Here is a 27646-nt window from a genome sequence, read left to right as displayed (position 1 = left end):
TTAAAAAAAAATGGGTGCCATCAGTTAGGCCATCTAAATAAGTCACCTGATTTTCATCTGTCTTGAGCACCTAGCAGCTTCCATAAATATGGATTTTGGATCCTAACTGCAGGATCTCATCTTTGAAAATTATGGCACAAGCTTTGCTTTATTTGTCCTTATCTTGTAGGAACAACTGCTATCAGTTTAAACATCTAAGTATTTGATATATCGGCACAGTCATGCAACACAGACACCCAAATGCACTTGCAAATAACTGTGCACAGATATTTGCACTTGAGTGCAGAAAGGCCAGGTAGTGACAATTCTGTTCAAAATCAGGCCCTTAGATCTAGTCATAAAATACATATGACTTACTATGTTTAGTGTGTTCGCTTGCTGCCTGAAAGTGTTGTTTTGTACTTACCCACATAAAGTAATTGTATTCCTGTTAGTTTTTTCTACTAATGTATTACAGCTGTTATTTACAATATTAACACTCTTGTTTGGTGCTATCTTAGACTTAACTTCAAAACAGGTTGCCAGAATTTGCATTGTACAATGATATTACTTTCTTCACTATTTACTGGTCCTGTTACATAGAAAAATTCAACTCGGTTGCATTGTTCCTGACCATTTATTACATTTCCCAAGTTAATATTCTCAACAAAATGGCAACTCATATTTGATATTCTGGTCTCTACCATTCAAATAGATTATATGACGAGTAAAGAGAGGCCTCACCCCCACAAAAAAACCTGCTGACTCAATAAAAATTCTCCATTCCAATCCACACAGCAGACCTGTAAACCACAGCACAGAGCTTCATTGTATATTCTGCACTCATTCTGCAATGGAAGTCCCATCGATTTCTGTGGAACAGAGGCAAAATATTCAGTCGAGATCCAGCTCTATTGACTAGTAGGAGAATTCAGCCCTCGAAACAGGTAAAACAGTTTAGGAGAAACAAAATTCCCAAATCCAAATAATTTGTAAGGTTTCGGTTAATTCAGATGAGAATCCCACCCACCAAAAAAAAAAAAAAAAGTTTATCTTATAGCAGACACGCTTCCCTTCATGGCTACAGCTGGTCAGTGCCATCTGAGTCTTGACTCAAAATGGAAATACGTCCTTAATACCAAATTGACTTTTTCACAAGAAAAATGTTCCATTTAAAGATCACTTTGTGGCCAGTGAAGATTCCTTTCAAAGGGGATGCCAATACATTCAAAAAATACAAGTGCTGTGTAAATATTGAAGCACAAATATTCCAAAGTTATATTTACTTATGACCATTCAATTAAAAAGCTTCCGTGCCAAGGAGTGCACAATGAAATTCAGGGTGCTGGGCAAAGATTGCTTAAAGCCATCTTTTTGCTCCTTTGATCAGATGCCAGTTCTGTACAGTCCAGTGCTCTGGCATAAATTAGAGAACAGCCTGAGGTTTACATCAATTTACACTGGTTGCCATTGTGGCTCTGCTACTGAATAATCTTTCTATACCAGGACGAGCCATTCGTGGTTGGCTACTCTGCTTTGCCCTGGCTGCACCACTGCTGAAGAGCAGGGATAAAATGTCTTAGAGCTTGATCCTAGGTCAATGGAAAGATTCCCATAGACTGCCTTTGGATCAGGCCTTTAATGAAAATGCAGGAAAACTATAAACAGGGGTCCAAATCCTTCTCTTGCATACACTGGACTTCATCAGAGTCGCTCTGGCTTCACGTCAGCATCAGTGTGAGCAGAATTTGGTTCAGTGTTTATATAACTGTAAAATCTAAAGGGACATTCAAGTTAAAAAACATTAGAGGTCACCAAAAGTCACCATTCTTTCTTATCTACTTTCAACTGGTCAGGTGCCCCTTTGAGCTACTCTGTTGAAAGCTAGCATACTTGATTATAATGGGACTGCAGATCATAGGGAAAAAAGTGACATTTTCTATTTCTATTATAGGTCACCAAAGAATCTAAGAATTATATTCACTTCTGTGAGGCAAACTTGGTGGCCCCAATGTAGAGAAATTGCAGTAATCTGAGATCATCAGTTCTATCTAACAGATTTTAGCCAAGAAAATTTCAAATGGGAGGGAGTGCATCTCAGACAACCGACACTGACAGTTACATCTACAGCTTACTAGTTGACACCTGTCAGCTAGTACACATAAAATCTCAAAATTCTCAAGGCTCAGACTTCATTATGAATTGTGTGGGAAAAAAAACAAAATATGATATGAACAGATTTTGAGAGATATAGGAGAGTGAAAGAGAGAGAGTTCTTCTATCAGGGAAAATGTCTTTCTTTCTCTGTCTTAGGTCTGGTGTCCTTTCCTCAGTGCACAAAATTCACATGCTGTGTCTGTGAATTTTCAAAGTCCACCCACATTAAAGGTAAGCAAACCATTTCAGATAAAATAAATATTCAGTGGAGAAGATTTATCTATGTGGTCTGGGAAATGTTTGGGCTAGTTTGAATTACCGTGCAAGATCTGAGAGAAGACATGATTTTTATTTGAAGTCTAGGCTTATGACATTGGTTTTACATAACTTATCCAGTTCAATAAAAGTTTTCCGTGGTGCATGAGAAAGATTGTAAATCACCCTAGCACCTTTTGCATGAAACTTACTGTAAGAACAGTTTGCATGAACGAATTGGATGAAAAATGCCAGCAAGAAAACAAATGGCTGCACTTTGGTAGTTTAGCCATAGACTGGAGATACTGGTATTAAATCATGAAATATCATAAACAAACTTGTCTATTCATTAGCAGAATACAAAATGGTATGCATAACATGGAACCATTTTGAAAGTGAGCAGATTTTAGAACATGACTTAGCTTCAATAAAAGGGCACCTACTTAGAAAATAGTTGATCATTTATTTTTGCACTGCCAAATGAGTAAGAAAAAGAAGTTATTTACCTGTAATTCTTCACCAGGGTTCACAGCAGTATCCACATTCTTGGGTGCACACACTGTGTATGTAGTTGCAGAAGTCTCATAGTGAAATCTGGGCTCACCTCTGGCATATTCCTCTGCCTGCTAGATGCCCTAGTGATCTTTAATATCGTTACTAGTTTTCTAATAGCTAAAGATGTAACACGTAAGTGTAATAAAGAAAAATCTTTATCCTCCATCTCTATAGGTAAGATGGGTGCACAGCAGAGTGTGGGTGTTTAGCACACCTGTCTTAGGGTATGTGTACACTGCAGCTGGAAGCAAGCCTCTCAGTCTGGGTAGAAAAACTCATGCTAGCTCGACTTGAGCTAATGATCTAACTACTACAGAGCAGATGTTGCTGCTTGGGCTGCATCTCAGGCTCTCATGCCCACTCAGCACCCTGCATCTGAGCAAGCTACTCTCAGCTTGTGTCCCCCAAGCTACCTCACAACTTCTACACTGCTATTTTTAGCGTGCTAGCTTGAGCTGAGCTAGCATGAATCTATCTCACTGAGTTGGGAGGCTCACTCCCAGCTAAAGTGGAGACATACCTGCAGGGCTGAATCCAGGGACTCTCTGAGTCTTTCCTTTGACTTCATTTGTTCTTGGATCAGGATATTAAAGAACAAAAATTAGCTGAAAGTAATTTTCTTATTGGGTGTCACGGCAAAATCCCACTGTAGAGACCAGGGCTCTGATTCTTCCTGGACACTGGTTTTACACTAGTGTTAACTATTGACTTCAATAGAGTTAAACCTGAGTTTCACCAATTTAAGTAAGGAAAACCAGAGCCATGGTCAAAACACCTGCACAAATGTCTCTAGATCACTCAAAAAATGGTTTGTTCTTAACTTGAGTTAGCTAAGTCAAATTCACTAGAATCTTAACTCAAAGAAGGATCACCCAGTGGTTAGACCACTAGCCTGAGACTCTGAATAATTGTGTTCAATTCCCTGTTCTACAACAGGTATACAGCATGACCTTAGGCAAGTCACTTGGTCCCTCTGTTCCACAGAGTTTAAGGCCAGAAGAGACCTCCTGTATGGCAGAGGCCACCAACAGCCGCACACTAATCCAACCACTGAAATGACACCAAAGTACTACAACCCACAGGAGACTAGATTATGATGTGCCACAGGCAGAGAAAAAATGCTTACATGTCTTTTCATAACTGTTGTTCTTTGAGATGTGTCGCATACATCCATTCCACTGTAGGCATGTGCATGCCTCATGCACAGTTGTCGGAGAACTTTTTTTCTTCAGTGGTACCCGTCAGGATGGCTCGAGCACTGACAAACTGCCATGTGCTATTGTGTGCCAGTATAAGAGGGCAGAGCCACTTCCGAGCCCTCTCAGTTCCTTCTTACCAGACAGACTCTCATGGAGGGGGGGGAAGAAGGGCAGGTCATGGAACGGACACATGCAACACCTCTCAAAGAACAGTTACACAAAGGTAGGTAACTGTGATTGCACGTGTCCATTCCACTGAGGGTGACTCAAGCAGATTAACGTGGAGGTGGGCTCAGTCTGATTTTTATAGCATCACAGAGTGCTCTGATAAACTCTATTCTTTGCACAGGTTTTAGAACTGATTTGTCCAGATTGAGTAAAAGCCCCAGTGCATTGAAGGTGAATTGAATGACAGCCATGCTGGACAGCACTTGAAACTGGGACTGGCCTCTCACCAACCAGTTGTCCCGACTTCACTGTTGCCCTGGAATCTTTCAGGCTATGCAGCCTATCATCCACCTTTTCTGAAAAGAAGAATGGGACCCTCAAATGGCAAATCCTGAAGGGTCTGCTGTACCTCCCTCAGACATAGGCGCCAACTTCTCCCGGTGCCAGTGAGTGCTTGACCTCCCCAGTCCGGCCCCACCCCGACGGCACCCCTACCCCACTCCCAAGGACTTTTGCAATCTTCTGTCCTGGAGGAGTGTATGTGGCTGTTTTAAAGATACTCTTCTATTCTTTTAGAAATACACTAAGTTGTTTTTTTCCCCCACAGAGCAAAATAGTGAAAGTAAAACAGTAACAACGGACATTACAAAAGCTTTGTTAGAGATCTGAAAGACTCATGGAACCTCCCTATCCTTGTCCCTAACGACTGCCATAAGCCCCTTGAAGGAAAGCTTTGCCCTACATTTTTGGCTTAGTAATGCAGAAACATAGGGGGTCCACATGACAGTTTCTTGAGTCTTGTCTTGGTTTGGCTACACTGATGATTGCAACATCAAGAATACCAATACTGAACACTTTTGAGTGCTAGCAGCTTTTTAAAATCACTACACCAAAACAACTTCGCTCACATGAAGTCTAGTTTCAGAGTAGCAGCTGTGTTAGTCTGTATCTGCAAAAAGAAAAGGATGACTTGTGGCACCTTAGAGACTAACAAATTTATTTGAGCATAACCTTTCGTGAGCTACAGCTCACTTCATCGGATGCATGTAGCGGAAAATACAGTAGGGAGATTTTATATACACAGAGAACATGAAACAATGGGTGTTACCATACAGACTGTAATGACAGTGATTAGGAAAGGTGAGCTATTACCAGTAGGAGAGCGGGGGTGGGGGGGTGGGACCTTTTGTAGTTATAATCAAGGTGGGCCATTTCCAGCAGTTGACAAGAACTTGCGAGGAACAGTAAGGGGGGAGGGGGAAATAAACATGGGGAAATAGTTTTACTTTGTGTAATGACACATCCACTCCCAGTCTTTATTCAAGCCTAAGTTAATTGTATCCAGTTTGCAAATAATTCCAATTCAACAGTCTCTCATTGGAATCTGTTTTTGAAGTTTTTTTATTGAAGAATTGCCACTTTTAGGTCTGTAATCAAGTGACCAGGGAGATGGAAGTGTTCTCCGACTGGTTTTTGAATGTTATAATTCTTGACGTCTGATGTATGTCCATTTATTCTTTTACGTAGAGAATGTCCAGTTTGGCCAATGTACTCCAACGAGAGACTGCTGAATTGGAATTAATTTGCAAACTGGATACAATTAACTTATGCTTGAATAAAGACTGGGAGTGGATGTGTCATTTACACAAACTAAAACTATTTCCCCATGTTTATTCCCCCCTCACCTCACACGTTCTTGTCAACTGCTGGAAATGGCCCACCTTGAAAACCACCACAAAAGTCCCCCCCCCCCGGTGGTAATAGCTCACCTTACCTTATCACTCTTGTTACAGTGTGTATGGTAACACCCATTGTTTCATGTTATGTGTGTATATAAAATCTCCCCACTGTATTTTCCATTACATGCATCTGATGAAGTGAGCTATAGCTCACAAAAGCTTATGCTCAAATAAATTTGTTAGTCTCTAAGGTGCCACAAGTCCTCCTTTTCTTTTTATGAAGTCTAGTTGACAGTGCTGAATATGTCCAGTGCACATGACCAGTGGTTTAATGGTATCTGTGGGATTTTATTAAAGCACATAGCATAAACCTTTTGAACGGAAACTGTTTGGTTTACTGGTGGAATTGCTTGCATTATTCTGCGCAGCAACTTGACCACAAAGTGACACAACTGATCCTCTGTCCTGATGAGGCTGCCTGGGTGGTTCTACAGTAAAAATCTACCACCTTTGAACCACCAACTAAAAATGGTCTTCAAAAATTGGGGTGGTGGTGATCCTTTGCAATCACCTGCGCCCTAACTTATTGAAAATAAAACTCCTCCGACTAAAACACTAATCTCCAACATAAATTCTTTCAGGCAGTCACCTAAGTCAGTGAACCTGACATCCTACTGAGAAAAAACGTAAGGACAATGTGATATTTGCATCACAAGATCAGGATTATCCACCCGCTTTGGCTACTTCTAATCCCCTGTAATAGCAGAGATGACAGCTTTTGGCAGAATTTAGTAGATCAGAGAAATGGGAAGGGGTCAACAGTGAATTTTAGCAATTATGAGACGTATTAACAGTGACTAAAACAAAGGAACACTGCAGTCTAAGACTGCGCATGTTCCCTCTTATTGCTCTACTACTGCATCTTGTTAGACTTTCCTTTCACAAACAGCTCTCTCACTATGCGGGGCAGTATTGTCCAATAGTTACAAAAGGAAATTGCAAGTCAAGGTGATTGTGTATCATCACTGCTCTACCGCTGTGCAATTTTGGGCAACACACTAAAATCCCTCTGCTTTCTTAATCTGCAGTGGCTAATTTACCTACAATACTTCCTGCAGGAAGAAGGGTGAATCTTGAAGAGACACTACTAGTTCAAATTTGACTCCAAGTTCAGGACTTCTATTAGAAATGTTCCCATTACAATAAAAACTCATGGACACTTTTTTAAAAAAAACCCCACAAACTATTAGTTGCAACCTTAAGTTTACAATATTGACTAGTCTTTCAAGTTGACTTGAAATAACCTATAAAGAAAAAAGTGAAAAGCGACTTTACTTTCATTTTCCAAATTTAGTGGAAACTCCCTCTCCCGTTTTTTACCCAAAGCCCATATATAAAGATGACTTTGGTAACTTACTCAAACAAAAAGAACTTCTCTAAAAAAAGCAGAAATACATTACCACTTGATCAGCTTCACTCTTAAAACAGAGACAAAAGGAGGAAGTCGGTAACTGACATGATGAAGTAAAGATATTTCCATCCTTCAAAAATCAATTTTAAATTATACTTGTTTAAATTTATACAGTTTCAAGGGTGTGAGCATACATATTGCAGAGCTGTTTCAATGGCTGTTTAAAAGCAGTTTGTCTCATTCAGCAATCTTTCTTAAATTATTTTAAGAATAATACTGACTCCACTGTCATTTTTAAGTCAAAATGATTGTGACTCATTTAACTGTGAAAGTGGAATGCTACTAATAACCATGGTTAAAAGTATGTGTGTCACTATAATAAAATAATCTGTAGTCCAAGTTATATCTTCCCCCTTCTTGCTTATTTTCTACTTGCTAAGCAATCAAGACCCTTTGTCATCAACAGTAGTTCTCTTGTGACCATGGTTTGCAGAACAGGGTTTTTAAACAGAAGAAAGTGACAAAGGTTGTGTGGGTTAGTTTTCATGTAAAAAAAAAAAAAAAGTTTATTTACAGCTTGAGAAAGTTGCCCTTCCTTAGAATTCAATATATGAATATGTCAAGAAAAACATTACACAGTAGTTGCTTACACCAAAACAAAAATATACATTTGATGTGTACAAACTCTTAAAAAACATATTAGCGGCATTGCAAATGTAGATATTACATTAAAATATTTCCAACAACATAGCTACAACTTAAATTAAGAAATGGAATGTTAAATACATTAAAAGATTTAGCTGTTTCCTAAAGTGTCATTGTATGTACATATTTAGTCAAAGCGTCTGGTATTTTAATTTTAGATAAAAGGCATGAGGAAGATCAAACTGCCATGAACCTGCCATATTATAGGGGCTCAGAAATCTAAATGCTTTAGACACGCTTTAGACAATATATACTTAGTTATTTCTGATGATGTAGCTTTTTGTAACTTTGAGGAAGTGCATTGCCTTTATGCTAAAAATAAAGAGCCACACATGAAAATCCTTATTCAGAAAGACGCTATAGAGGAACATACAATTTACATTAGGAGAGTAAAGCTTTACTGCTAGCTCAGAAAAAACACATTTACAGTTGTGCTTTACACAGTTTCTCCAGTTAGTTTTTGTTTTATATAATTCATAATCAAAATGTAAGGGGAAATTATGCATCAGATTCCACATGGTCAGCGGTAACTGAAGGCCTGCTTAAGTTTCAGCCCATATCAGCGATGGTAACTATCCAGTTACAAAGCACAGGAAAGCTCGAAAAGTTCAATGTACTGCTTTGTAACTGGAAAGGATGTGTATTCCTGTTTGTGTTAATATAGCCACGGGAACTCTGTTTTAGGATCTCTTTCTTTCAAACCTAGCAGAGAAGTGATTTTTTCCATATACTGACAGGTTTCAGAGTAACAGCCGTGTTAGTCTGTATTCGCAAAAAGAAAAGGAGTACTTGTGGCACCGTAGAGACTAACCAATTTATTTGAGCATAAGCTTTCGTGAGCTGTAGCTCACAAAAGCTTATGCTCAAATAAATTGGTTAGTCTCTAAGGTGCCACAAGTACTCCTTTTCTTTTTCCATATACTGCAAGTCTGTTCACATAATGCTGCCTTTAAGAATTATTCATACAAAGCTGAAGAAATTGTAAGTATTCCACAAGTTAAAAATGTCTCTAAACACTTTGGTACTAGCAGCATTTGATGAGTTGTAAGTGAAAAAAACTGAACCTTTGGTCCTCTAAATTTTCCTTTAACTTTCAAATTTCAAAATTTTCTGTTAAAGTACAGAAAAGCAGCTATAAAAAATCTTTAGGTAGCATACTTTCACTAAACACAATACATCATTTTACATGATAAATCTTGTAAAAAAAATTTCTATTGGATATGCCATTGGAATCATTATGATTGGTACAAGAAAATAATTCAAATAAAAAAAGGTAAGAAATAAGTTGAGGTAATAAACCAATTGCAAATGGACAATTTCACATGTGATAAACTATTGACTCTGCCTCCCTATGTTAAAGAACAAATCAAATAGATAATGGAAAAAGGCAATTTATAAAAGTAATCTCTCACCGCTTTCACATTCTCAGACTTTAAGGTCAGAAGGGACAATCATGATAATCTAGTCTGACCTCCTGCATATTGCAGGCCACAGAACCTTATCCACCACTTAATACATTCAAGTATTAAGATAACTTATGTAGAATATTTATTTTCATGATAAATATTAGCCCAATGACAACATGTAAAACAAAATCAGGAGAAATATATTGAAACAAAGTGGCTACTTAAAATATAGTTTATGTCAAGCTGAGAATCTTAAATTAGTGCAGATAATTTTATACGAATCCCAAATTTCCAGAAATATACAAGACAGAATCAACCCAGTATTTTCATAAACATAAGGTAGATGATAAAATTGCACTTAATTTCTGAAGTAACTCAGATAACCAATCATTCCAATTCCTTGGTAAAGAGCATTACAATATGGTTTCCTTCCTTTTCTTACACAAGACTCAAATTCTGTACACTCCATTTAACTTTAAACATTTTGCCATTAATAACAGCCACACAATTTCACTATCTGTCTTGTTGATCAGCATCGGATTTATTTATGTCTGACACAGACAGTTCTATTACAGGATTCACAAATCCAGCATACTCTGAATTGCCATTATCATCCATCTCAGCACTAACAAAATCATTCTCCCACTCCAAGCCATTTGAATCATCAGAAGCTGAGGCTGGATTACTTCCTGTCTTCTTGCTGCTAAATTTTAGTGCTGCTCGGAGTATATCTTCTTCTGTTTTAGAGCGCTCTCTCAATGGAATCATTCTGTTCATGCCTGCAATTTAAGATAACTTTTTAAGCCATAACTTTATTTTTTTTGGGCGGGGGGTTGGGGAGAGACAGGACACCATGGGAAGAGGAGAATGTGTCACCTCATTTTTGCTAAAATATTAAATGCTAACAAAAGCACATTTAGAGCCAGATTCTGATACTTTTGCTCTTATTGACTAGTACCTCACTCTGCAAGCAGTCTTGTTCATGTCAATGCAAGTAAGGGCATCAATACCTTCTTTAGTCGCTAATTGGCCAAGGAAATTGATTACCTATTTGATAATGAAACCATTTTCTAGCCTTTTTTTTTTTAAATTAAAGAAAGCAAGAAGAATGGCTAAATAGGATCAGGTTTTGTTGATAGTCTTTCCCACTAACCAATCTGCTGCCCTTTCTACTTGATAGGTATGTATGTATTCTGAACACATACAAACATATTAAAAACTTTCTGGTTCCATGAAATTTCTGTGAAAGCTACTAACTCCTATTAAATCATATGATCTGTAGTAATGTATCTGCTTGTAGCTTCCTGACACAGTGATATCAGAAGAAATCTTCACCGAGTGAAACAGATTCTGAAGTTCAGAAATTGTGTTTCCCTAGACATAGATATCATTTTGCTTTGTACAAAAAGGACACATTCAAGATACATACACAAACTAAGCCAAGTTGATCAGAAATCTGCATAACATGTTAGAGATTTTTCAAAAGAAAGGGATGTTAGCAATGCTGAATCATCTCCAGAGGTGTATAAACTGGTCTCCTCTGCCAATGGAAAGAAGTGAAAGCTTGCAGAGGCAATAAAAGATTTACTGTGCCTCCGTTCTCATCATGGTCAGGTTTACCCTACCCTCCTACTTAAATCCCTCTCATTTTAAACTTGGATTACTGCAGTGATTCTGCTTCAGTATGCTATTTATATAATAAACATCCTTTATCACTTGAGATTCCAGGAAAAAGTTTACATACACTCACTGGGTACTTGTGAAGTTTAGCAATATTTCAATGTGTTTGTTCCTTTGCTACTGATACTTCACAGAAGGTGTCATCAATAAAGATACACAATACCCTTTAACAAGTTATACTGTTAACAGGGTGAAATGACAGTGTAACTTTATTGCAGTTCCATGTTAATTGTATATAACAACTGGTTTACCATAAAGATATTCAGAGCAAGAATAGAAAATATCAGTAAATTCATAGATTCCAAGGCCAGAAGGGACCATTGTGATAATTTAGCCTGACCTCCTGTATAACACAGGCCATAGAACTTCCACAAAATAATTCCTAGATCAAATCTTTTAGAAAAACATCAAACCTTGATTTTAAAAATATCAGTGATGTAGAATCCTCCAAAACCCTTGGTAAATTGTTCCAAGGGTTAATTACTCTCACCATTAAAAGTTTAGCCCTATTTACAGTTTGAATTTGTCTAGCTTCAACTTCCAGCCATTGAATGATGTTATACCTTTCCCTGCTAGACTGAAGAACCCATTATTAAATGTGTGTTCCTCATGTAGGTACTTACAGTCTGTAATCAAGTCACCCCTTAACTTTCTCTTCATTAAGCTAAATATATTGAGCTTCATTATCATGGCTCTTCTCTGAATCCTCTCTAATTTATCAATATTCTCCTTGATTTATGGACACCAGAACTGGACACAGTATTTCAGCTGTGGTTGCACCGGTGCCAAATACAAAAGTTATTTTACATCTATACCCCTACCTTAGACTCCCTTGTTTATGCATTCCAGGATTACGTTAGCTCTTTTGGCCACAGTGTCACATTGGGAGTTCATATCCAGCTGATTATCCACCACAACACACAAATCTTTTTCAGTCACAGGATCCCTCTGAGTCCTAGCTTCCCAGAATAGAGTTCCCCCTCCCATAAATATGGCCTATGTTCTTTGTTTCCAGATGTATACTGTGACGTTATTGACATGAACTGTGACCGTATAGATTATTGCAACCAGGGTCTTATGATTGCACCAGCTCTTGTACAGAGGAGGTCAAGTGGGGTGTCTATGGAAAGGCTGTAGTTTGCTGGTTACGATTATGCTGTCTGTATGCGTGTGTCATTTTTGTATTTGAAGTTATGAATATTGGCTATGTACTTGTATCTCAATGTGTTTGATTCTAAGTAGCCTCAATGAAGCATTTGGTCAGCTTCTTGAGAAAAGACTATTCTCAGTAAGTGCCCTATCAAGAAACACTTAACTGACAATGGACTTCGGGAGACGTCAATCCACATCTGAGCTTTCCTGAGAACGTTCAAACTAACATGTAAACAATGGAGTCGGACTGCAAAAAGCTGAATCATTTATGGACACGTGACTTGCCCAGGTGGCTACAAACTCCATCTTGTTGCTGTGACTTTGCACAGAAGAACAAAGGGGTTTCTGGCCACAAGAGAGAGAATATAAAAGGCCCTGGAAGCCTCTCCATTTTGTCTTCAGCTGGCTCAAGAGATGGCCTCTCCACCCCCAAGAGATGCCTGAAAGAAACTGGAACAAAAGACAGTAACTATGGGGGTGAGAGTGATTGCTGGACCCAGACTAGGAAGGAGTCCAGTCTGTGAAAGAAGCTCGTTGGGACATCTCTGAGGGTGAGATTCACCTGTATTCAGTTTCCTACTGTATTAGGCTTAGATTTGCGTGTTTTGTTTTATTTTGCTTGGTAATTTACTTTGTTCTGTCTATTTCTTGGAACCACTTAAATCCTACTTTTTATACTTAATAAAATCACTTTTTTCTTATTAATTAACCCAAAGTAAGTAATTAATACCTGGGGGAGCACACAGCTGTGCATCTCTCTCTATCAGTGTTATAAAGGGCAGACAATTTATGAGTTTACCCTGTACAAGCTTTATACACAGTAAAACTGATTTGGGGTTTGGATCCCATTGGGAGCTGGGTGTCTGGGTGCTAAAGACAGGAGCACTTCTTAAGCTGTTTTCAGTTAAGCCTCAGCTTTGGGGCATGTGGTTCAGACCCTGGGTCTGTGTTGTAGCAGACTGGCATGTCTAGCTCGACAAGGCAGGGTTCTGGAAGCCCAAACTGGCAGAGAAAACAGGCTCAGAGGTAGTGTCAGCACATCAGGTGACAGTCCCACGAGGGTTTCTGTGATCGAACCTGTCATATACATTTTGGGTTTTAATATGGCTATATGTTATTGTTTGCTTGGTAAACTGGCCTCCAGCAATCCAGATCACTCGTGATCAGTGACCTGTCCTCCTCATTTTTTACCACTTCCCCAATCTGTGTCATCCGCAAACTTTATCAGTGATGATTTTATGTTTTCTCCCAGGTCATTGATAAAGATGTTAAATAGCATAGGGCCAAGAACCAATTCCCACAGGACCCTACTGGAGACATACGCACTCAATGATCCCCCTTTTATACTTACATTTTGAGACCTATCATTTATCCAGTTTGTAATCCATTTTATGTGTGCCATGTTAATTTTATACCATTCTAGTTTTTTAATCAAAATGTTGTGCGATACCAAGTAAAATGCCTTATAGAAGTCCAAATATATTACCTCAACACTATTACCTTTATCAACCAAACTTTGTAATCTCATCAAAAAAAGATGTCAAGTTAGTTTGACAGGATCTATTTTTCATAAACTTATACTGATTTGCATTAATTACATTACCCTCCTTCAGTTCTTTATTAATCAAGTCCCATATTAGCTACTCTGTCTTGCCTGGGATTGATGTCAGGCTGATGGGCCTATGAATACCTAGGTCATCCCATTTACCCTTTTTAAAAATTAGCTTTCTTCCAGTCTTCTGGAACTTCCCTGGTATTCAAAGACTCATTGAAAATCAACATTAACAGTCTAATGAGCTCCTCAGCATGCTCTTTTAAAACTCTTGGATGCAAGATATTTAGACCCGTAATTTAAAAATGTCCAGCTTTAGTAGCTTCTGTTTTAACAACTTCCAAAGATATTAGTGAAATGGAAAGCGTGTTACCATCACTGTATACTGTATACACCTGGGAGAATTCCGCAACACTGCACATATGCAGAATTCATGTCCCCTGCAGAAAATACATTCTGCCGGAGAGACACTGCAGTTACATCTTTTGCCTACCGGGGCTGCTGTGGCACCAGAACAAAGGACAGCCGGCTCACTGGATGTAGCAGGAAGCAGTGGATAGGAAGGCCGAGAGGCTGCATTCCTCACAGTTCCCTGCCTGTGGGGCCAGGTGAGAAGGCATGGGATATGGGAGGGGGACAGGGACACATGGGGACAGAGAAGATGTGCTTGATTGAATAGGAGAGGCTACAGGTCAGCCAGGGTCTGCATAGAGAAGGATCCTCCACTCCCTAACACCCCCCCTCCCCCCAAAAACAAAAACCCCGTTCCATACTTCTCCCACCCACACCCAACAACATTCCAGGTTCACTCCAGGCTCCTTCCCAGCAATTACTTCCATCTCTATCAGCTCCTCCGTTACCCCTGACTCCCCCTAAGTCTTTGCACTGCTTCTGAGGGGTCCAGGAAATAAGTTTCTGTATTGTAGTTTAAATTAATTACTTAAAGTTCTGTATTAATATGTGCAGTAAATCTATTTGTCCAAAAACATTTCCTGAATCTTTTTTGTTGTCTGTATTATTACAGACATACTTGCTGACAGGTATTTTGAAAAAAATTACCAAAATAATTGAAACTAGTGTGATTATATTGTGTTATTTTGACAAATAAAATATGCAGAATTTTAAAATATTGTGCACAGACTTCTTAATTTTTTGGCACAGAATCCCCCCAGGAGTAACTTTAAGATGAAACTGCATCATCTGTTTCCCCCCAAAATTCAGAACAGAAATATGTCTTGAACACTCTGCCTTTTTGCATTATTACTGATAATGCTACCATTTCCCTCTAGTAATGGACTAATACCTTTGTCAGGATTCTTTATATATTTTAAAAAACTCCTTATTTTCCTTAACTCTGCTGGCCCTGGATACAAGGAGAAATTTCGTACCTTTTCTTATCAAATTTTCTACAATTCCTAATTTCTGATTGTAGCCATTACTATGAAACTCCCCCTTTTTTCCATTTGTTTTAAATATTTTTTTATAGCTGTCTTCACTTCTCCATTAAACCACGCTGGTTTTTTAACCAGGACAGCCTTCTTCCTCAGTTGTGGATTTTTGAGCATCTAATAAAGTTCTTAAATGACTCTCAATCATCATTCACATTTTTCTAATTAAATTCTTCCTCCCAGCAGATTTGGCTCACAGTTGTTTTCAGCTTTGTGAAATTGACCCTATTAAAGTACTAACTAAATGTATATATATGTGTGTGTGTGTGTGTGTGTGTGTTTCTTATTTTTTTACTAGACTGGACTTTCTTCTGTTTGCACATTATAAATGTGATCAAGTCATGATCACTTGTACCTAAGCTGTAAACTTTTACTTCTGAGATCAGTTTCTCTTTATCTAGAATTCCCCTGCGGTGGCTGCAACACTTTACCAAATTACTATACCAAACAGGATTAAATATGCTGCAAATATATACAGTGATACCACAACATTACTATATTGCCTATTCTTCATGGTACTCATCTGATTTATGATGTATCCTCATCTCCTTCCCTTGGTCTACTCTTCGTCTATAGGGCAGGGATTCTCTCTTTTGTGTTTGTAGAGCACCCAGCACAATGCTGCCCCAATCCCAATGGGTGTCTTTGGGCACTATCATAATATAAATATTTACCACCACTACTAATCTAATTTGAAGATGAAGTAAAAAGGTACATAGACAAACTTAGACATTTCCAGAAGCCTTAGTTCAGAGCTCCCTAACTTGGAAACTTCTTTTGGTCACGCAAAGTGTAATTCCCTCCCAAGGTTTATTCTAGTTAGGTGGCCATTAGGCAGAGACCCATTTTAAAAATTGGTATACTTTTGGTCTACAATCAAACAATCCCTTGTTCATTAAGAGCAAAAATGTATAACCAGATCATATATAAGAACTTGAGCACGCAAAGTTTTTCCCATACCCTTCTAACCTTTCTGGCTTTTTGTGGTATGAGATCAAGTCTCTCCCTTACACACGTCTTTTGATAGCACCCATGAACACAGTACCTAAACAGCCTATGCGGGGCAAATGGACAGATATCTTTGCTGATACTTCTCAGACATTCATCCACAGTGCATCAGTGGTGCTGACAACTGAGAGACCTGGACGGGGTGGATAGACTCCATTCAGATGGTCATGCTCAGTCTTTTCTAATTGTTTTCAGAGCACTGAAACTATGCCTCCTCCCTTGCAGGGATTTCTCAAGGGTCCACCTTGCCATTTTTTCTATTCAAGATTTAACACGACTGGGGAGCCCATGCAATGATATGTGTGATCAGCCATCACATTCAACTTTAAATATACGCTCCCCTTTCATATGTTCCAGATACCACCATTGGCAGAATCACTCAATGACTGGCAAAAAGTGGGATCTCAATTATAACTACTTGAATACTTAGTTTTGAATGTTGGCAATTTTTCATCAAATTATATGTGAATAAATTTTCCATTATTTAGCCAGCTGGCTAGATATCAACACAATCAAAATGGAAGTGATGTTTCTGGCAAGGGTCGTAATAAAATGAGAGCTTAATCTGTAACTGCTTTATCAGTTGAAGACTGCCAACCATTGCAGTCCACAAGTTTGTGGTCTAGTTAGATTTATTGCTTGGAGATTGCCAACATTTTTTCAGTCACCACAACAGCATTTCCCCCCTCAACTATAGCTGGTGAAAATTGCACCTCCCCTTCAGATGTAACCCACCTTGTTCATCTATGCTTTTGTAGTCACTTGGTTGGATATAGCAGTGGGCTTTACCAAAGACTGTAAAAGGAATCCAGAAGCTTGAGGAAGTCCAAAATGCAATTTTCCCCTGCCTTCTGTGTGGGGCAGGCCAAGGAGAGCAAATAACACCTACTCTCCGCACTGGCTGCCAATCCACTAATGGATGAAGTTCAAGGTACTTAATACTATATACAAAAAAATCGTCATCTAGGCTCAGGTTACTTCAGCAGAAATTCCCCAATACAGAAATATGCTCAAATATGAACCTGGATATTTTTAGAGAGCTCAAAGAAAATTCTGCCTTTCAAAAGTGAATTTAAGACCAAGTCGTAGATCTTCTCCAGATCACTACATTTTTGGGTTGCGTGTGAAGAATGGAAACCCCACATAAATGGTAAGGAATATATTTACCTTTAAACAGTACATACCCATGTGCATACCCGTTAAATTAATTATTTTTACATCCTAGGTAGTGTAACAACAAAAGCAAGCAGCAGTAATAGATTCCTGATGCTACTTGCTCACAAGGGGGCAGTATTTCTTTACTGTTATATTTTGTTGCAGGTTTACTACTAGTAAGGTTACCATGCAATGTTGAAACCTGAAGCAAATTTGCTAAAGACTCTAAGGAACTTAGTTTTCATTGCTCCGACAGGTGAAAATATTAGAGTTATTCTAATAAACTTGTTTAAGCTAATCTTCCTATGACAAATCATCATCTTCACCAACAGTGTGAACTTAAAAGAGAATAAAGCACATATTTAAAAAAGCATGCTCAAAATGTTTTAAGCCATTTTCTTCTTTAGAAGAGACAGCATTTTTTGGTGTTGTCAAACTGCATACAATGCATAAGTCACTGAAATGGTTAAAGTTTTTGACCTATATAAGAGTGTATGACAAACACTACTGTATGACAGAGTAAGTACCTTCTTCATCTTCCCACTCTAAATCTAGTGAAGTGCTGTCATCATTTCCACTTGTTGATTTTGTTTTGGTCATTAAGTCACAGCTGCTCTCCGTGTTTGGTGTCAGAATGGTAGCATCAGATGAAAGTCCTACATCAAGAAGGTGTTTTTAATTCAAATACATATTTGGGTTCAAGATTTAATAGCCAAAACTATCACACATCCACAGCAACTTTTACTTAAAATCTAAGCACCTTGCAAACTAACTAAAATTGAGCCTCAGCATCACTATTTGATGAATCGCTTCCATCCACCAATTTAATGAAATGTATCCTCCTTTGGGAGGGCATACAGCAGCTTTTTAACAGTTCACAACATTAAACAATTAAGGTAGGACAGTGAAGAATACTGTATCCAATTAAAACTATACAGGGATTTAGATGTAGAATGCAATTATCCAAGCTGGAATCTGGCCAGGGTTAACAAGGATTTCTACAGTTCTACGGGATCCTGAATTACAAGCAGCCAGATACTCTTTTAATACTTCAGAGACTGAGCTTCCAACAATGCAGAGCCCATTAATAAGAAGGGGGTATTGGGTCAGAACTGATTCAAGGGTGAGAGTACCATATACAGCAATGGCTTTCAACCTTTTCTCATTTGCGGACCCCTAAAAAATTTGGAATGGAAATCTTAGATAGTCTGTGGACCCTCAGGAATCTGCAGACCACAGGTTGAAAACCACCGATATACAGGACCTTCTCCTGCAACACCTAGGTGCTCTCTGTATGTCTCTGTGGGACACTGCCGCTTCAGTGCCTAGAAAACCCTGGATAGCCAGTAGAAGTCAGCCTGAGGAGCTCAGTTTGGGTGCTAGTTCAAAACTCGTTTTATTAGATGAAACAACTTTGAGTGCTGGGTACAGTATAGGCACCTGTCTGAAGGGTATATGAGGTACATCTCCAGATGCCTCCACAGATCAAAAATCCAAGAGGAACAGAAGTTCCTACCTTGTCTTATACAGAAATATAGACCCAAACGTGGGAAAACAAGGAGATTTTTCTTCGGAGAAGGATATTCAAACACAATTTGCTCCACAGTTAATTATAGAACATCTAATTTCAAAATGTATTTTGAAAATCACTTACTGCTACTTCGAAAAGCTTCATAGTGGATCTTTATATTTCTCAAAGAACAATCAAACTCCTCCTCTGCCACTGAGCTGTAAAAACAACATTTTGCTTATTACCGGTACATCCAGAGGTATGTATCAGTGATAAAGCCTAGCATTTACAGTTTTCTAGCATATTTATAGGTTCACCAGTTTAAAAAGTCTATATGAATTAGCATCTTTCAATAGGTTCTCATATCTCACAGAGCATTGTAGAGGGCACCCTCTTGTTAACCTTAGGAAATCATGTCTGCTCACACAGTTTTAGCTACCATCTTTATGCAGATGACTTGCAAAATTACAATCCATTCCATATTTGTCTCCTTCCTTCCAATTCTGCATCCCTGCTCTCTAACATCTCCTTTGATAATTTGGAGGTAAGGTAACATGGCTAAAACTGGACTCCCTGAACCTTCCTCCCAAATCCACTCCTCTTCCCTCATTCTCTGTCACCACCTTCATCTCACTCATCTCAGACCCATAACCTAGCAGTTTATCTTTGACTCCTCCCTCTCTCATTTACCCTATACATCCAGTATCCAAATCCTCATTTTCTTCCTCCATGGTATTTCAAAAATCCCCACTCCTGCACCCCATGCACAAAACTAAAACTAGTTCAGGCCTTCTTCATCTCTCACTGTGATTACTGCAACCATATTCTCTCTGGTCTCCTTAACAAGTATAGAATTCCCCTCTGATCCATTCAAAATGTGGCTGCGTGGCTCACTTTCTTTGCCCATTTGCTCCCAATATTGTTTCTTTGATTTCTTCCACATACCTCTCCCCAAACTAGTGCTAATAAGAAACAAAATGTTTTGTGACAGCAGAGAGCACAAAGCTCTGACACTATTCTATTAATGTTTGATTAACTTACATTTATAATGCAGATTTCAAACTTGAATCATGAAAGACATCAGAGGAAGGGATAACTCGCATAACTCTAGACTGGAATAGCATTTTGAATGCATTATTCCAGTAACTCCAGAAGATGGCAGTAGGAATGCAATCTATCCTTGCTATATGGCGTGTAAATATGATGACAACATGCAAGAATGGCTACTTTTTAGTGGCGAGCGGAAAACAGCATTTTCAGAATTAAAATATCCCCTTACTTGAAACAGCCAGATATCTTGAAGCTCTGGAGAAGAGCTCAAATGACATGTTTGGGGGAAGATGGGAAAAAATACATCCTCAGATGCTGAAAACTCCCCCACTACTAGTCATTAATAAAAAAAACAGTATTTTGTTTCACATCTTACCTTTGATATTCTCCATTATTAGCTGCTGGTGCTCGCTGCATAATCCTCTGTACTCTATGTGGCTACCAAACAAAGTGTAAGTTATCATATATCAGGAAGTTTTCAAGAATCACTCTGAAAAAATAGACTTAATACACTTCGTATCATCGTTAAAAATATTAAAACAAGTTTCAACCTCCTGGGATTGACTACCTCCCTATTACAAGGCCTAAAAATGTTATCCCGGTTCCCCCAATTCAGCTGTGAAAGAGACAGGACTTTGATTATATTAATACAGATTCTTAAGTAGGTGAAGTATTTGTTAGATAAAAATAACTTTTTCTTTCTAATCTCAGAGGATGAATATATTCTCTCCACAGCAGTATCAGTCCCTTCTAACTGGAAGGGAAAGAGCCTTCTTCATTTTAACCAATTTTGCACACAAGAAATGTGATCATGAGGCACCATCCTACTTGCAAACATGAATATAGGAGTGGTTATTCACCATAGCGTCTTTCCTTCTTAGTTATTCTTATCTCAGCATAGTACTTTCTAAAAGCAGTTGAGATATGATGATTTGGATGTTTTGTTCAGTCCTTAGTATGTGTTCAATAGAAAACATCTTTAATCTGACAAAAAAAATCTACTTTTAGAGAAGCAATTTTATTTCTTTACATTACCTCAGGACAAGGAATATTGCCACATATATTTCTATACCAGGATAAAGTGTTTGATTTGCATGAACAAAAACGTTACTATTTGTTGGTTCCTTTAAATTCTACAGTTTAAAGCCTTCCTTGTATCCTTATGTGTAAACAGATTGAGAATGAGATACAAACTAGTAATAGGATTCCTTTTATGGCCTCAAGATGTATATATTATGGGCATAGGGTTTCACTCATTTTTGAACAGTTTTTGGTTTTAAGATGACTAACATCTACATCCCCACAATCCCAGAGAGAAAAATTTGGGGATAAAAATGTAAGGCGATCCAGGTACCTGCTGGGCAGTTTCAAAACTGATTTAATTAAATTAATCTGTGTGACTTCACTTTAATTATATTGAAAGCTGAAATGAAATGAGCAAGTTTAATTTTTAGTAGCTAGAGCCCTGGTGTGTAGCAAATATATTTTCTCAGGTACATAAAGGAGAGAAAAAGGACAAAAAAGTGCAAGTAGTAAAACAAAAGATTCATTCAAGCACTACATGGCTGTAGTAGAACTCCTTCTGAACAGCTGAATGGGTCTAGTGAAAATTTTTATTTAATACAAAACTCTAATATGACAATGCCTTTTCTTGGCACAAAAGCATTTTCCCACTGTGGAGTATTTGGCATGTAAAGTATTAGCACAACTAGATTCTGAATGCAGTGATGAACTGGGAAGTTATGGAGAAAGTGCATTTCTTATTGATACTTGGTGAATGAGAGAAAGTGGACTAAAAGAAGGAAAGGATCACATATATTAAGCCAAACTGGATGTCTGGTTTCTACTTTATGAAGTAGATCCATCTTTAAACTTATTCTATAAGTTAGTAGGTAAGTCCCAGGATATGCAAGTATTTCAAAATTATTGTTTTGCAGAACTCGATTATGTCACCTGTACTCAATTTAGTACCTTAGCTTCTATTTCTATTGGAAACAATTGAACTATACAAGATGTATTTAACATAAGCAACAGTGGTCAAAATCAGGTTCAGATGTTGCCATATTTCCAATGATTCACCTGTTTGTTGAATTAACAGACTGATGCCTGGCGCAAGCATGGAGTTTCAGGCAGGCAGAGTTGGATTGTGAATTTTATATAACTGAATTCTAGTTTATTTGGACCATGTCAGAACTTGAGCTCATATCCCTGAAATGTGCTTTTAAGATGGCTAAAACAAGATTAGAACTCTACTGTTTTCTTCTAATTGTAGCCACATGACTATATTTTTAAATAAAAAAACAAAAATAAGATTTAGATACTAACTAATTTCCTCCCCATCTCCACTCCCCGTTGATTAATGTCATTCAACCTTTTTCAACAAGGTAGTCTGTTTAAAAACAAAAAGGTATATTATAGATGTCCTAGGATCTGGATAAGAAAGACCAGTTTTCAGAACAGGGCATTTGGTAGGGTTTCTCCCAAAGAACTTTTACAGTCCTATGCATAAAACAAAATTACTGATGATGACCTGAAAGAGACTAAATACAGAAGAATAAGAAAAAGCAGAAGGTGAGAAAAACCCATCGAGAAAGAATAGAGAACACAATAATAGGAAAAAAAAGAGGAAAGAAATGCAGAACAGAAAGGCATCTCGAAATGATCTGAGAACATTTGATATTGGAAGAAAACTAAATCTCATCTTTGCCCTACAGTGTCCCATGCACTGTGAGCTGGCCATGATGGTCATGTCAGACTCTTGCTGGTAACACTGTTCATTTAGTGAACTACTGCATTAACTTTTCAATAAGAAAAGGTTGAATGGTAGTTAGTCCTAAAATGGGCTCCGACCTAATATCTTGTTGACTGCAGGGATTAATTTTTCATGAGTTTTACTTTCTTCAGTGAGTCTACCGAGGGGCTTTTAAAACTGTCTGTAATTAACATGTACACTGTGTTTGGGAAGTTTTGTTCTCTTGGGCATACCGTAACCGCTGCCACAAACAGCATTTAAATGGAAGTTGAAAAAAGTTAGACATACAGTTCTAAGTGTTCTTTTAAATTTGCAGACACTTCATATAATTAGACAATTTATACTCATCTTTTAGCTAAGGAATTGAGATGAAAAATATATGTACTAACACTTATGGGTTAAAATACACTATTATTCATATAATCACACTTGCATGAAGAAGTCAAAGTATCACAGAAGACAGACCAGCAACTGTCTACTGGATAAACAGAAAACAAAAAGCCATTTTTCTTTTTTAAGACATCCAGGCTAAGTGTTATCAGCTGACCCCAATCTCAATAGCAACAGGCACTAGGCATTTAACACTGCTACTATTCACAGGCACAAATGTTTTATGCAACACATGTGCTACTCTGCTATAAAAATACTTGATACTAGACTTCAGGGACTATGCATGAAAATAGACACTACTACAAACCAAGCTGCATCTCAGAAATTACTTCTGAGAAAATAAATGAAACTATGACAGTCCATGTACAAAAAAATATAGAACAGAAGCTCTGATATGTATTGGGGTCTTTTTCCCCTCACCTCCAAGAGCTTTTTCTGCTTTGCTGCCCTGGCTGCTTCACGCTGTGCAGCATATAAAGCCTCTTCTTCTATTCTTAACTTCTCCTCTTGTAAGGCTAACTGTATATGAACAAAATAATAAGGGTTAACAAAAGCAGAACCTATCTATCTTCCTATGAATAAAAACGTAAGTTTACTAAATTAAAAGAAAAAGTTACTCATAAAAAGACAAATAAAAAGCAAACTATCAGACTGTATAGTCAGAAACCGTTTTCTTGATCATAATTATATGCAAAGTATTGCGAGTCAGCAAGTTTCTTCTTTCAAACAACTATTGAAATTGAGTCGGATATACATTTCCCTGTTAAAACAAAGACTCCTGGGAAAATAGTGAGCTGTTTTAAATAAATAAGAGCGTTTTATCGAGGACCACATAAATTATATAAATAGTTTTAAACATGAGATGCATTTGTATTTAAAGAGGTGTTTATCTGGAAGTGATAACAATTAATGGAATATGATATGGAAATTAGTGAATGGGATATGATGTTAAAAGCAGACATGATGAATTAGTTTCTTTCATTTAAAAAAAAGTTTTCGCCCCTCTCCACTAAATAAGCTGAATAAAATACACAGCACATTTTTCCTTTCCAAAGAAAAAAGGCTGGCATAGTTTGAATTTAACAGCTCTCTATAGAGGACTATCTACCTTATTTATTATATTTTCCATTTAATTAAGCAGTAAAAGAATTAAGTGATCATCTTTCATACACATTTAATTGCACAGCTACAGTACCTGGACAACTAAAAATCCTGTTAACTGATAAATGCAAGAACAATGATTTGCCACAAGTTAAAACTTGTTTTGCTTCATTTTTAAATAGGCCACTATTTGTAATCATAAAACTATCCAAGTCATAGAACCATCACAATTATCTACCTCTGACTGAAGTTTCATATCAAATGCTCTCTGTTTTTCAGCAATGGAATCATAATGTCTCTCTCTCAGAGCAGCAATTTCTTCCTCCGTCAGAGGTCTGAAGAGGGAGAAAAAACAGAGGTACTCTTTAGTAAATTATTAGTTAGACCGGGAACTAATAAGACAAGGCTAATAAATGGAAGTACACTAATGAGGGAAAGAAGGAAGCAGTTAATTTAGAATTCTAAATTGTTCAGCCAGCCTTTTGACCTGAAGTTCTAACTGGATTGGCCAGACACAGTTAATCCAAACACAGGAGCAGGCTGAAAGTACAGTTCATATCTAAAACAAGGTTTAAAGTTACAGGGCTTACCTAAACAAACAGTTAATGCAGAGCAAACTGGGGTGTAAATCTACCTAATACTAGTATGCCATGCACTAACTGTCACGTGGACCCCGTTACTGTGCATTAAATCTTCCCTAGTGAAATAGGAGTAGATCAAAGCACACTCTAGGGAACTTTTAGAGTGTGGTCCAACACAGACAGTTAACGCACAGCAAGGTACATTTACACCCCAGCTTGTCAAGCATTACTATTTATCTCTACATACATAGATATATTCCCCACGAAAACACATTTTATTGAAGGCAATGTGATTTAAGTGTATTTAAATGAAATCACGTTCCCCCAAAAAAGAATTCACCCTTTATAAAAATTATGCCCCTTTTAAGAGAAGGATAAAAGCCTCAAAATTAAGATTGAAAGATTCCAACTAATTTCTCAGTGCAGTATGACCTTTCACTCACTGCTGTCCCATCCTATTTAATTATGTCCCCTTTTTCTAATCTCTAATAGAAATATTGGACATATCTTTTATTACACATTATTTAATACGTAGTAAAGATTTCAAAACGAAAGTAATCCCCGGGTAACTGAAGTTATATCAGAGCTCAAAATATTCTCTCAGATCAAAGTGTAGGAGAAGCAGAACAATGTTTTTATTAAAGAATTGGAATGGAAGATCTGTTTCATGTTGATTAAAATTATGTAAACGTATGTGCACTATGTATTATGTAGCAACTAAGCAATGAACACTGTGTTTCACAGGGAGCAAGGTCCCACTCTTGAAGACAAGTTGTGCCAACACTGCGCCCGATGAAGTTGCAGAATCAAGTGATAATGTTGCAGGATATATTAAATGTTATAGCATGTTGGATAAGAATTCATGGAATAGAAAGATTTTATAATTTTAGGAACTTGTTATTGTAACTTTTGTATATACTTTTGCAAATATTAGGGGACCAAGTTAAGATTGAGTGAGTGCTATAAGCCTGTAGGATTATAGAGCAGTGGAGAATTCACTGGAACCTTGTACGTGGTCCAGATTTTCCACCACAACTAGTGGAATGTTTGTCAATAAACTAATTTTTGTGGGATGTTAGAAGGGGAGTTTTTTTTTTTTTTAAACTGACCTAAAGTACAAAACCCAAAGCTACAGGTTTAAAAAGGCAAGATATTTACGAAAGTCAGGTAAAGGAAATGCAGACAAAGCTTCTGCATTGTTTTATCTTTGTATGCCTAAATAAAGGCCACTTGCTTTTAACTTTGCATCAGTAGTTTAAATAAAGTATATGTTTAATAAACTCAAACATCAGCAATCTTGCTGTATATTATACAGATCTACCGTCAATTAATTTACTAACATGCATTTAAGTTTAAAAATATTTTTATGCATAATCACTGAAATATACTTTTAGAAAATATCTACACTGTGAATAAAGTTGAATACCTGTGAGGAAAAGAAAAGCCAAGTGTCATAGCCTTTAAAAGAAGTTGAAACTTTTAAAATTTAGAAGGATACTTCAGAAAAATCTTAAATATCTTGTTCTAGACTACTGAAAAAAAGTTGTTACTTTATACCGATTTATTTGAAGTCCTTCTATTGACTCAGATGCCAACCTTGCTTTGAGATTTTTTAGGGGTGTTTATGAAAACAATTAAGGATGTTGCTTGGATCAGCTGCCAGTGCCAAAGGTAAATACAGGTAGGGGGTCGAGTCTAGCACTTTGAATGCTTGTGGTGAATTTTAGATACACTTTTGTGAATGTTAGAGCAATAGGGACTGTCCCCCCACCCCACCCAGAAACTGGGACCTTTCCCTTTCCCCACCTCCAGAACCAGTCCAGGACCTCTAACCCTGCCTCCCCACCTCCATGAAACCGGGACCTCTCTATATCCCTCCTTATTGTATTCTTTACCCTCACTCTCAAGCATGGAGAAGGGGAGGATCAGTCTTGGGAAAGCTACCTAAAGTCCTTAATTACCTTGGCCAAACCTGGGCCTGGACCTGCTTCCTAAGATGATCTTCCTCCATTGCATTCCCTCTCTGTCCTCTTCTGCCACTGCCTCTCTGGCTTTTCTTCCCCCGCAGGCTGTGCAGTGATAGTCTGACAGCAGGCAAACTCCGGTGACTGACTGCAGAGTCTAGGGTGCTAGATTCAATACCCAAGCCCCAGGCTGCCACAATTGCACAGAGCACTCTACAGGTACACTACTCAGGGATAAAAGAGCCATGGCACAGCTGTGGCTGACCCAGGTCAGCTGATTTGGGCTTGTGGGTCTTAAATTGCTATGTAGATGTTTGAGCTGGGGCTGGAGCTCGAGCTCTGGGACCCTCCATCCTCGCCCATTCAAGGTCACTGTGTCTTGCTTCCTATCATCCTCATGGCACAGTCTATTCATGTGCCCCAAAGGCAGTGAAGAAGAACATTCCCCTGTGGTTGTGGTGCTATTTGTTGTTTTAGTCAGATCCAAGTGGTTGTGAATGCCACATAAATGTAAACTTTGCAAAACTAGTAGATTTAAGGTGTAGGTTCATCATTTCAGAATTAAATATAAAAATCAGGTGGGTTACAAAAAATAAGGGATTTATTGTTGACTAAATTCCATTAAAAAGTATTTTAAACTATATTAAAATAAATTACCACTACAAGTATTAATATCTTGTAAGTGCACAGTTATCCACTGAAGTTGGGTAACTGTCTGGCATTAGAATTTTCAAGCATCAGTTAAGTGAAAAGTCAGCATGAATTTTGCTGGTCATATGTAACTTGACT

At 37.8% G+C, this 27646-nt stretch overlaps 1 protein-coding gene across 1 annotated transcript in view; it reads right to left on the bottom strand.

The window, feature by feature from the left end:
• Positions 1-7939: 7939 nt before the first annotated feature.
• AP1AR (adaptor related protein complex 1 associated regulatory protein) overlaps positions 7940-27646 on the bottom strand; it is a 33259-nt gene continuing 13552 nt past the window's right edge. Inside the window, exons 5-10 of the mRNA XM_077815142.1 lie at positions 24551-24647; positions 23632-23730; positions 20446-20507; positions 19164-19237; positions 18037-18165; positions 7940-10293 (exon numbers count right to left, since the gene is read on the bottom strand). Of these exons, the coding sequence (XP_077671268.1) occupies positions 10028-10293; positions 18037-18165; positions 19164-19237; positions 20446-20507; positions 23632-23730; positions 24551-24647 (727 nt within the window). The 3' untranslated portion in view covers positions 7940-10027. The remainder of the gene's footprint in view (positions 10294-18036; positions 18166-19163; positions 19238-20445; positions 20508-23631; positions 23731-24550; positions 24648-27646) is intronic.

Source organism: Eretmochelys imbricata, chromosome 4 (assembly GCF_965152235.1).
Source record: "Eretmochelys imbricata isolate rEreImb1 chromosome 4, rEreImb1.hap1, whole genome shotgun sequence".
NCBI lineage: Eukaryota > Metazoa > Chordata > Testudines > Cheloniidae > Eretmochelys > Eretmochelys imbricata.
The sequence above is the reverse complement of the archived record's forward strand: the minus strand, read 5'-3'. Positions and strand labels throughout refer to the sequence as shown.